This window comes from Mauremys reevesii, linkage group 6 (genome assembly GCF_016161935.1).
Source record: "Mauremys reevesii isolate NIE-2019 linkage group 6, ASM1616193v1, whole genome shotgun sequence".
In the NCBI taxonomy this organism is placed as follows: Eukaryota; Metazoa; Chordata; order Testudines; family Geoemydidae; genus Mauremys; species Mauremys reevesii.
The window spans coordinates 22,794,860-22,807,422 of NC_052628.1; the positions used below are offsets into that span (position 1 = coordinate 22,794,860).

At 43.5% G+C, this 12,563-nt stretch overlaps 1 protein-coding gene across 13 annotated transcripts in view; it reads right to left on the bottom strand.

The window, feature by feature from the left end:
- ADAMTS12 (ADAM metallopeptidase with thrombospondin type 1 motif 12) overlaps positions 1-12,563 on the bottom strand; it is a 268,928-nt gene that overhangs the window by 43,057 nt on the left and 213,308 nt on the right. For all 13 annotated transcript variants that reach the window (XM_039545726.1, XM_039545725.1, XM_039545727.1 and 10 more), the window contains one exon: positions 9,676-9,802. In XM_039545726.1, coding sequence (XP_039401660.1) covers positions 9,676-9,802 — 127 coding nt within the window. The remainder of the gene's footprint in view (positions 1-9,675; positions 9,803-12,563) is intronic.

The window sequence follows — 12,563 nt, forward strand, 5'->3', positions numbered from 1 at the left end:
ACACCACACAACAAAAACACTAATCCAGGAACCTACCCTTGCAACAAAGCTCGTTGCCAACTCTGTTCACATATCTATTCAAAGGACACCATCATAGGGCCTAATCACATCAGCCACACCATCAGGGGCTCGTTCACCTGCACATCTGTGGGAATTTGGCAGATGGGTATGTTAGAAGCTAAGTGTTTAGATTTCTAGGACGGGCTAATTAGGCTGTGAACTGTGTAGTGAGATGCTGGCCTTGGGCTGGTTCTCATCTGCCAGTAGGCAGTAAACAGGATAATAAATCAGAAAGTTGTACAGGATGACAATTACCCTATGAAGTTATAGCTGTGCCTGTGTGTATTTTATTAACCAATTAGCAATTGCTTGATTGCCTGCCATAATTGTATATAAGAGCATGCTGGAGAGAAATAAAGGACTTTGCTACCAATCACATTGATTGTTGGGCTCTGTCCAGTGCCCGCCTGAGAGGCACCGATGCAACACACATCTACCAATGTGATATATGCCATCATGTGCCAGCAATGCCCCTCTGCCATGTACATTGGCCAAACTGGACAGTCTCTACGCAAAAGAATAAATGGAGACAAAGCAGATGTAAAGAATTATAACATTCAAAAACCAGTTGGAGAACACTTCAACCTCCCTGGACACTCAATTACAGACCTAAAAGTCGCAATTCTTCAACAAAAAAACGTCAAAAACAGACTCCAACAAGAAACTGCAGAACTGGAATTAATTTGCAAACTGGACACCATTAAATTAGGCTTGAATAAAGAATGGGAGTGGATGGGTCATTACATAAACTAAACACTATTTCCCCACACTAATTTTTCCCCTACTGTTACTCACATCTTCTTGCCAACGGTTTGAAATGGGCCATCCTGATTATCACTACAAATGTTTTTTCTCCTGCTGACAAAAGCCCACCTTAATTGATTAGTCTCATTAGAGTTGGTATGGCAACCCCCATTTTTTCATGTTCTCTGTATGTATGTATCTATCTATCTATCTATCTATATATATCTTCCTACTGTATTTTCCACTGCATGCATCTGGTGAAGTGGGTTTTAGCCCATGAAAGGTTATGCCCAGATAAATTTGTTAGTCTTTAAGGTGCTACAAGTACTCCTCGTTCTTTTTGCTGATACAGACTAACACGGCTACCACTCTAAAAGCTGAAATCTTTGAGAACAGCAACTGGGAGTGAATCACTAAATACCAACATTAATTATTTGGGACAGAATTCAGCAAGTGCCAAAATACTGCCATTTCCAGCATACTGTGTAGGAAGGAGGCATGGCCTCCCTCAGAGAGTGACAGAGAAGGACCACAACACACCCCCTGGTGGGCTGAACCTGGAGAGCCACGTCCACCCAGCAGGAAGTGAGAGGGTGGGACAGGAAGGGGAAGTACAAAAGGCGGGCCCTGCAACTCAGTTGTAGTGGAGCCACCACAGGAGATGACACATCCCGCTTGCTGCTGGAGCCTGCAGAGGAGCTACCAAGGCTACCTACTGAGGACTGACTAGATCTCCCAGGACCTCTGGCTGACCAAGACGCTGAAGAGTTGCTGGGGCTGCCACCTGAGGACTGGTTGGATCTCCCCAGGCTGCCGGCAGACTGAGATGCTGCGGAGCTGCTGGGGCTGATGCCTGCGGACTGGCCAGAGCTCCCCAAGATGACAGATGCAGGTACACCCGAGCGGGAGAGTAGGAAGCAGCGCAGGGAAACCAGGCAACAGTCTGGTTGGGAGCTGGCCTGATACAAGGTTAGTGTGTTGCAGGCGGATCCCCCACTGACCCAGTGGTGGACCACTTCACCACTGCTAGGGTTCTGGGCTAGGACACGGTGGAATTGGGCAGGCCTGTGTCCCCCCTGCCACTCCACCCCTGGGGTAGCAGTACTTAGGCCTCCTTAGGCCTGGAGGCCTGTGTTCCTCAGGCAACCCTACCTGAGCCCCATAGACTCTCTTGGTGCTCACTCTTACCTGAGCCTCTAGACTTTATGGGGCTCAACCCTACAGGGGCTCATAGACGGCATAGCTGCTCTGCCCTGATTGCAGGCCAGAGTCCACTCAATTGCTTTGCCTCCCTGCCCTGACTGGGACTGGGGGCTCACAGACTGACGTACTGTTCTGCCCAGCCAGAGGACCAGAGCACTAGGTGAAGCTAATTACCCGCTTTGAGCACCTTTACAGGTACACGACAGCAAAGAGGCGTAGCCTCCCTCAGAGACTGACAGAGAGGGATGGCCACCCAGCCTACAACTGAAAAAGCAAAACTACTTAAATTAAGTTTTAAAGTACTTTAAACAAGATCATTAGGTGTACTTGAATAGCTATCTGTGTTTTAAGAAAAAAATCCCACAATTCCACTTTTAATCTTGTTTCTCAACAAAACCAAAAACCAAATAAAACCAAGCACCTCCACTCAAAAAATTCTCCCTCCACTAAACCTTGGCTGCTTCATATGAACAAAGAATTACTATTTTGAATTCTCGTGTACGATATGAAACAGAACCAATGCCTACTATACTAATTGAATTACTGTGTACTACCTTTGATATTTTCTGTATACACTGCTGACTGGATTAAATGTTATTCTGAAAGCACTTCAATTCATGCTGACTGAATATCTGACTTATTCCATTACCTGATCAGGGGATTTCAGCTGTGTCACCAAAAAGCGATAATGTGCCTCTTTGCTGTCACTTCTTACCATTTCCTCTGTTAGTCACAGGGCAAATATTTGTATCAGTTCATTACCTCTGGTACTACTTTCTACATCACAGTGGGCAAAATATTACTTAATACAAAAGCAGAGTAAAGGTAAAATAAATACTCCCATGCTAATACATACATAATAAATTATTATGGTATCAGGTTTCATTCTTTTTCTGCCATGCATCCTATTCTGCAATACATCAATCTTTGCGCTTCTTACCTCCCCCATCCTAATATTTTTCTCTAATTTGGCTCCTCAGTTTCCAATCCCATCCTCTGTCCCCCAGTAGTTTCACTCAACTGCAAAAGGGCTCTCACTGTTATGAGGGTTGCTGACAGCTATTTATTTATAATCATACAATTAAAAAAAGACACTGAGCCATCAAGCTGTGCACACTTCTAATTTGTGTAACCATCTGTTCTCATCACTGGTCCTCCTTATATTCCCTTTCCATTCCCAGCTATTGTTTGGTGTATTTTCTCTTAAATTAGATAGAAAGGCTTTGGGGCAGGAACTCTTTTCCTACTTGTTTGTTCAGTACACTGGGACCCCAATCCTGACCGAGGTCTCTGGATCTTACCACTTCTGTGCTCCTGTATCTTGTCTCTAGGAGTTTCATTTCCCCTCCATGCAGGTACAAACATCAAAGTGAAATTGACAAGTTGTTGAGAAGACGCTGCCAAATCTTCTCAGTGGAGCGCAGCAGTAAAGAAAAATACTAAACCAATTCACTTTGTATGATGCTCTCACCTCCCAGATCTTCTTTCCAGCTCTTTTTTTTTTGTAACCCCTACTGTTCTGTAAGGCCCTGATCCAGCTAGGCACTTCAGCACCTGTGCAACTTCAAGCACATGAATAGTCCTATTTACTTTAATAGAACATCTTGTATGCTTCATGTTACATATGTGAAGTGCTCATTGCCCTTCATTCCCACAGAGCTCAGCAGTATTCAGCACCTTGAGGGAGCGCTTAGCAGCTTGCAGGATGAAGTCCTAAATTCTTAGTCTCCATCTTTGCCTTCTCACATACACACATTCTATCGCTGATATTTTTTCTTTGCTGGGTGGCTCGTGCCACCACAGGCGATCAGCTTTCAATATAAAGCAGAAACCGTCACCCATATTCCATAAACTGATACATTGTCAAAGGACATACCTAGACCAGGATTAGTAACATGTAAGTAATAAGTTGTTACACACAAAAAGCTAGGTTAAAAGAACATTACGGTTACAAAGTCACACTCCAGTTAGGAAATGTCAGAATTAAGGTTGCCGGTGCATCCTCAGTTTGGCGCCCTTGTGCATATGCAGGACAACACAGTCTTTAATTACATCGAGTCATATAGTCATAGAGTTTGAGGAGAGAAGGGACCACTAGATCAGCTAGTCTGACCTCCTGTATATCACAGGCCACCAACACCACCCAGCACCCACACACTAAACCCAACAACGGAAATTAGACCCAAGTATTACAGCCCACAGGGGACTAGACTATTATGTACCATGGGGAGAGAATAGGAGGGACCGAGGTGCACCAGTTTCTAAGGCCCCTGCAATGGTAGGGAAATGATTAAATGAGATATACCCAGATAATCCTGGCAAGTGACCAACACCCACATGCTGCAGAGGAAGGCGAAACCGCCCCCCAAAGTCACTGCCAGTCTGATCGCGGGGGATGGGGAATTGCTTCCTGACTCCACATATGACAATCAATTAGACCTCAACCATGTGAGCAAGAACCAGCCAGCAAGCACCTGAAAGAGAAAACTCTCAGTGCCACTCAGAGACCTGGCCCACCCTGCCCAGTGTCCCATCTCCACCTGTGGTCATCCCAGATACTTTAGAGGAAGGAAATAAAAAAACCTGGAGCGGTGGTGGTGGTGAGGAATTGCTTTCTGACCCCTGGAGGTGGCTGACGGAAACCGTGAAGGATGAGCTTTTAGGAACATAAAACATAAACCAGAAGTCTGGCCCCCACCATCACAAGCAACCTCATCACACAATAGTACTCATGAATTTGTCCAGCTCTCTCTTAAAACTAATAAAGTTGTTGCTTGATTTTATACTATTTTTCCTGTGCATTGGTTTAAATGACTTTCCTACCATCACATATGAACTCTGTGGCAGGGGCCTGGATGGAATCCATCTCTCCAGAGCAACAATCAACTGCCTTGGTCTTGAGACCCACTCTTTCTTTTCCTGCAATCCCCTGCCTCATAAGAAGAATATAAGAACATAAGAACGGCCGTACTGGGTCAGACCAAAGGGCCATCTAGCCCAGTATCCTGTCTACCAACAGTGGCTAATGCCAGGTGCCCCAGAAGGAGCGAACCTAACAGGTAATGATCAAGTGATCTCTCTCCTGCCATCCATCTCCACCCTCTGATAAACAGAGGCCTCATTTACTACACACCTTCCAAACTTTGCAAGAAACAAGACTGGGGTCCTACCAACAACAGCCTCACTCACTACACAACCCTGATCCATCCTCAGAGCAGTTCCATCCAGTGCACTGAATGAGGCAAGGGTCCTGTGGAAGAATAGTATTTGGCCTGTGTCTAATGTATCATAATGCATATGCACAAGAGGACCGAATTAAGGTTGCACAGGCAATTTTCTGCTTCCACAAACAGAATAACAATGGCCATGTTAAGACACAACACTGGGACTCGGGCGATCTTGAGTTCTATTCTTGTGTGACCCTGAGAAATCACTTAATTTCTCTGTGCCTCATTCCTCCCCCAATAAAAATATTGGAAATAATAATGTTTCCTTTTTTTCAGCATGTGTTTAGATCCATAAGCGTGTTGAGGGAGGGATTGTCTCTGATGGTGTCATGGATCGCACACTAGACTAGAGTGCAGGAGGTCTGGGTTCAATTCACATTGAAACTGGATAAGTCACTTCCCTCTCTGGGCCTCAGGGATACTGCCCTCCTTTGTAAAGCATTTTGAGATATACTGATGAAAAGGCCTAGGTATTACTATTACCATGTTTCTGTACAGCACCCAGGACAATAGGGCCCCAATCTTGTCTGGAACCTCTAGGTATTACTGTAATACAAATAATAACAATACTCTCTGTCCTTTACGATTGCTGGAATTTACTAAGCAAACTGTTAGTGATGGTTAAAAAAGTTTTTCTCCTAAAAGCAGCAGCAAGCTTCCTTGAGAATGTCAGAACACCGCTGAGATGGCAGGAGATTGAAGACTTCAAATTATCTATTTATGGGCATTCTGTCTGAGCAGGTATTCATGTCAAAAAAGGCCAGGGCAATTTTCTTTAGATGGAAGGAAGAAAATTTCTATTCACTTGGTAGGTACAGAAGAGTGTAAGTAAAGAAAATACATCGTTCTTTCCTTTCAGGACAATACAATGAATTTTATACTGAGCATCTATAAAGATAAACACCTGCTTACCAACCAAGCAATATAATTGTAAGCTACATTGGTTCATACCAGCATCTTTCTCTGCTGCTGCCTGTCAATAACACTCTAGTTAATGGGGCTGTCATATCTGCATTTCCATCAAATGCTAGCTCCCCATGGTAGGAGTCAACCATTTCTGTTCTACTCTGAGTTGACACTTTATATATTTGTGTGCAATAAAATATTTTAGAAATGTCTTATGTAGCTCCAGATTGTTTAACTAGAGAATGGGCAAAAGAGTTTTATCACATGCCTCCAATCACCTAAGAAACATGGATGTTTGGACTCCGACTTCTCAGAAACCTGTGATTTAACCAGTTTCCAACTAACTTCCTGGAGCCTATTAGCTAAGAATGTGGAAGTCAAGACATGACCCTGAGTGACTTGCAGCCACGCTGGTGATTATGTACATTTTATCAAAAGTAAGTTGCATAGCTATAGAATGGAATGTCTTCCAGCTCCTGTATGATGCGGTTTGAATTCATAGTCTGATGGCTAATCTTGTGGTCACTTGTTTTCAGACCATGGGATCCAATTGATGATAAGGAAGCTATCTAAGAAAACTTCCTCATGACTGCTTTTGATGATACATTTCCATTGAGAAATTGATCTGCATGTTGGAAGGTGGATGACCGGCTAATAAGAGCATTGCCTTTGATGGTAACTTAGTTTCTGGAGCTAGGAAATCCAGGGGTACGGTTACATAGCCAACCAAAGGTCCATCCACGACTGCGTTGTGTTTGACCCTCCAAATCCCTTCTCAGTTCTTAACAAGCATTGAGTATAGTCAGGCCTGTATCCTTAGAATCTCTGACAGATTCAGCAAGTGAATACTTCCCTGTGTGCCCTATTTTCAAGGGCAGAAATACCATCTCCCTCTGTCACTCTGATTTTCTTCCAAACAAAGAAACTGCTTTACTACTACTTTACTTTCCTAGTTTGAACTGCTAGCATGCCTGCCATCAGAGGATCCAGAAGAACTGCATCACGCCCCTGAAGATGCCATCACTTGGCTAGATGACTATGCACACACTAAATAAATAAATACTTTGCGGAGAGGAAGCTTAGCCATCCTTCTGGATTGTAGATGACACAGCTATAGGAGCCTAGCTGTGGGCTTGAAAACTTTAGAAAATAATTGCAATAGCTCACTATGAGTCCATGACTAGTGTGTGCGCATGCACCACTGGCCATTGTGGAATGAAATGTTAGCACTAACTTAGTCTGTGATTGTATTGCCTTGTAGTGACCAGTCTACAAAGAGGATATATTGCTATAAGGCTTGATAGGGAACAGCAATCCCCCATTAGCTCAAGGAGCAGAGCCCTGTGTTTTTAGAACAGGGGCTCCTAAGTTCCATGTTTCATGTGGTGTGTGTGTGTGCTTTAAATGCAGCTACAGATTTATGATTCTGTTTCTTACTTATTCTTTTTTAATTATCAGAAATCATGGCTACTCTATGATTTTGTGCTGCTACAGGTAGTAGCTATGCTGTCCAGCAGCTCATATACATCACAGACAACTAATTATCACAACTAAGAAGAGATAAATAAACAACCAAACCCCTATCAATATGTTTTATGAATCTCCTGCATTTCACTTTATCAATATTTTACTATTCTCACTAGTACTCTATAAAGGACATTTACCAAAGGAGACAGAAAGAATTGTAAGTGGTTTTAGAACTGTCAATCAGACTGGGATTAAGCTAGAGCATCTCTTCAGCAGTGTGCAGAAAACTAGGCACAACAAGTCATGTTTAACATAATTCTATAATCACTAAGAGATGATTTACAGCAATCTAATTTCCTACAGCAGGCTCTGAATGCTATTGAAGAGAAACTGTGATTTCCAAATGTAAGCAGCAGAAGCTAGATAATATGGTCTTTAAAGATCTTTTAACTTCTGAATAACCCAGTCATTTCTCTTCGGGACTTTGGAATAAAGAGCTTAATTTATATTTTTTATAAATATAAATGCTCCTGTTAGTCAGTTTAGCCTCAGCTATTATGGAAACCATTAGTTAATAAGTTTGATTCTGCTGTCAATTGACTTCCTTGGCAATTTGCACAGATTTACTACCAAGCTGAATTCTTTATACTTTTAAAATGATTTACATAGGCTGTAACAGCATTCCTAGATATTTCCCCAAAGAGACATCATACATAATTGTGAACTGCTGCAGGAACAAGTAGTAAAACCATTAATCCCCCTAACATCTGTACATTATTTACTCTATAAAAGCAGCAATATCCATCGTGCAGTTCAATACTGACAAATGCAAAGTTATACATAGCAGAAGGAATAATTTTAACTACTCCAGCCATTGCTTGATTCTAAATTCACTGGAACCACTAAGGAAAAAATCATTATGGACAGCTCAATGAAAACATCTGCTTAGTGACAGACAGTTGTCAAAAATAAATAAATAAAGCAAAACATATTTGGGTATGTAAACAGTGAGCTAGAAAACAGTACTAAAAATAGTGCATTACATATAAATCAATAGTCTCCTCTCACCTAGAACACTGTATTCAATTCTGGTTGCCCCATCCCATAAGAGATGTAGCAGAAAGCGGGGTCCAGAGGCAGACAACAACGATGAGTAAGAATTAACATACTGCAATAGGGACATGGGAAAACTTCCACGAGAGTAGACAATGAAAAGATCAGGACTGTTTAGTTTAGATAGAGTAGACCTATAAGAAGGGACATGATGAGCGTATTAAATAATAACTGTACAGAGAAGGTAAATTGGGCATTCCTATTTACCCTCCCTCATAATACCAGAACAAGGGAACATTCAATATAACTGAAAAGCAGAAGATTTAAAACTGTTGAAAAGAAATACCTGTTAAACACACAGTGAGAAATTAACCTTCATCACAAGATAGCAAAGCTAAGAGATTGGCAAAATTTTAAAAATGGTTAGATATTTATAAGGGTAACGTGTACATCAGTGGTCCCCAAACCTTTTCTGTTGCGCCCCCCCTTACCCGTAATGGAACCTGTCCGCTCCCCCCTGGGATCCATGGCTGGAATCTGGGGCTGGGGCGGAGCTGCGGGCACAGCCGGGCTCGGTGGCGCTCCCTTCCTGCCCCCTGTGGGGCTGGCCTGGACCCCACTACACTCCCCTGAAATGTTCCTCCGTGTCCCTCTAGGGGGGGCATGCCCCACAGTTTGGGAACCGCTGATATACATCCACAGCTTTATTAGATAGGATAAAATATTTGAGATATACACATAATCATGCTTCATGGCATAGACTACCCATTAACTGATGGTAAGAAACTTCTCTTACGGGCAGATAATTCTGAAATTGTCCTTTACAGGGTTTCGTTCACTCTTCCCTAACACACCTGGTAGTGGCCACTGTTGGAGACCACTCATGGACTATTGGTCTGAACTGTTATTGCAATTCCTGTGTTCTTTGCCTCCCCTGAATACTATGTTTAAATTAGAATACAACACACTGAATAGTGCTCCCGTACAGTATCCTAGTATTCACAGCGTTTGTTACCTGGGTGGACAATCCTTTTCATTGCATTTCTTTTGTCGTCCATTTGGCTGCATTTCTGGGTCACAGAAGGAGTTTCTGATCACACTTCCGCCCCTTTTCACACATTGGGCTGTCTGTCGCTGAACACCTGTGAGAATAATAATTTCTCCATGCATATTAAATCCTTACACCTTTGTGCTCAATTCCCAATGGACACCGAGCATGTTGGTTTACCAGGCCCACCCCACTATGTGGCAGAGTGTGTGGTTTTCAAAACAAAAAGGAAACAGCAGCAGAGGCTGTTTGAAAAGCAACACTTGTGCTGTACTAGTTTTGCTTTCAAAAGGGGAGGACTACTCCCTCCTAATTTATTATTCTTTGGTCATATTAGAAGAATAAAAAGCATATCGCAGCACTTGAAATATCTTAGCCAATACACAATGGGCCACATCTCAGAAAGCTGGAAAAAATATTTCTGTCTCTTTAAAAAAAAAAGAGAGATACAGCTAAAACAGATACCAAAAAGATACAGCTAAAACAGATACCAAGGGCTCAAACGCCCACTGGGAAGATAAACACTGTCATTGCTTAGCTTGTGTGCTCTGCATTTGTTACTTGCTCTCCATTCCTCTGTGCTGGAAAAAAGGATGAACAAACACAAGATGCTCTCTCTCTCCATTGACCCACAGAGGAAATGCAGTGTTATTGTAGTGGTGTCAGTCCCAGTATATCAGAGAAATACTGGATTTATGGCTTATTACAGCAAGCTATAATCCACTAACAACTCCCCCTCAGCTGCTCCCCCCGCTTCCTTTCACCCCCTATGGACATGTCTACACTACAAAGTTAAGTCAACCTAACACAGCCACTGCAGTAATTACTGCAAGGGGTTCATGTCCATCCCCTCCTTCTGTCGATGATGCGCATCTTCACCAGGAGCACTTGCACTCACTTGAGAAGGGTAGTATGGGGGGCTGAAAGCCCAAGTTTCTTAGCTCGGTGCTGAGATCCCAGCTGGAGCCAGGCTGCCGCCTGGGCTCTCAGCTCCACGGTCTGCACGGAGCTTGTTCCGTGGGGAGCTGAGAATCTGGGTGGCAGCCAGGCTCCAGCTGGGAGCTCTGCGGGGAGCCCACAGCCTAGGCTCTCAGCACTGGGCAGTGAGGCTCCAGCTGTCAGCACTGCTGGGGCTCACAGCTGGAACACCCTTCCCCCCACTTTCAAAACAGAGATCCTATCAGCAGTGAAATTGTCAGCCATGCTGGCAGCCAACAGGCGACGCATATAATGCAGTGTCTATACAGACACTGCGTCACCTGACTTACGTTGACCTAAGCCTCTCGTTGAGGTGGATCTACTAGGTCGACATAGCGGGTGAGTTACAGCGGCAGCAGGAATACTGAAGTGTGTACACCTACTTATGTCGATGTAAGGTCAACTTAACTTTGTAGTATAGACATGACTTATGACTGGGGGGTGTGTGAATGGGCCACTTCACCTTGAATGGTCCCTTGGAATACGTGTTAACTACTTATGCTAAACAATCTGTTCCACCTTGTATTTAGCTGTGATTCTGCGTACTTTTCCCAGACCTGAAGAACTCTGTGAAAGTTTGTTTCTCTCACCAACAGAAGGTGGTCCAATACAAGAAATTACCTCACCCACCTTGCCCCCCCTCTCAGGGAAATGAAAGTTTTGCAGCATGGATGAACTGCATAGACCCACTGGTGTAAATGCCTACATGGAGATTAGAGAGACAAGGCGAGTGAGGCAATATCATTCACTGGACCGATTTCCGTTGGTCAGAGGGACAAGCTCTCAAGCTACATAGAGCTCTTCTTCAGGTTCGGGAAAGGTATTGAGGGCAGGTCTACATTTAAATGCTGCAGCGGCTGCTACCTATGCCTCTGGGAGGGCTTCTCCCATCAGCGTAGGTACTCCACCTCTGTGAGAGGCAATAGTTTTGTTGACGAGAGAAGCCCTCCTGTAGACACAGCGCTGTCTACACCAGGGGTTAGGTTGGCATAACTACGTTGCTCAGGGCTGTGGATTTTTCATACCCCTGAGTGATGTAGGTAGATCAGTGTAAGTTTCAAGTGCAGACCTGGCCTAAGGTTGTCACACTGGAATAGCAGATTGAATAGATAGTTTTATGGACAGATGTTGGTCGTTCAAGTTGTGATTGAAATCTATGAGGAAGATTAAGTCGTCTGTCCAGAGGATGAAAATATCATCAATGTATCTCAGGTATATAATTGGTTTCACATTTGTCCAGAAATTCTTCTTCCAGTTGGCCTATGAAGAGGGTGGCATATTGGGGAGCCATCCTAATACTCATGGTTATTCCCATGGTTTGGGCAAGATGTTTGTTGTTGAATGTAAAATTGTTATGGGTGAGGATAAAATGGATGAGTTTGGTGATGTCTTTGGGGAGGAATATCTGAGGTCATCCATTTTCTTGTAAATATTTGAGGCAGGCAGCTATGCCATCATTGTGAGGCATATTGGCATATAGGGAAGTGACATCCATGGTGGTAAGGATGGTGTTCTGAGGCAGGCTGTTAATGTTATGGAGTTTGTGGAAGAAGTCAGAGAATGCTCTGGCCAGATACTATGGGTCTGCCTAGGCTCCCTTGTTTGTGATCTATAGCTTATTCCAACAATTTGTAACCCTCTAATCCCCTTTTTGTCCTATGGCAACAAACTGGCCATTTCACCTTGAATGGTCCTTTAGAATATGTACTAACAACTTATGCTAAACTATCTGTTTGATCTTGTATTTATCTGTGACACTCTTAGACTGGCTACACTACTACTTATGTCAGTATAAGTTATGTCACTCAGGGGTGTGAATTTGCCACTCCTCTGAGCGATATAAGTTACACCGACCTAAGCACCGGTGTGGACAGTGC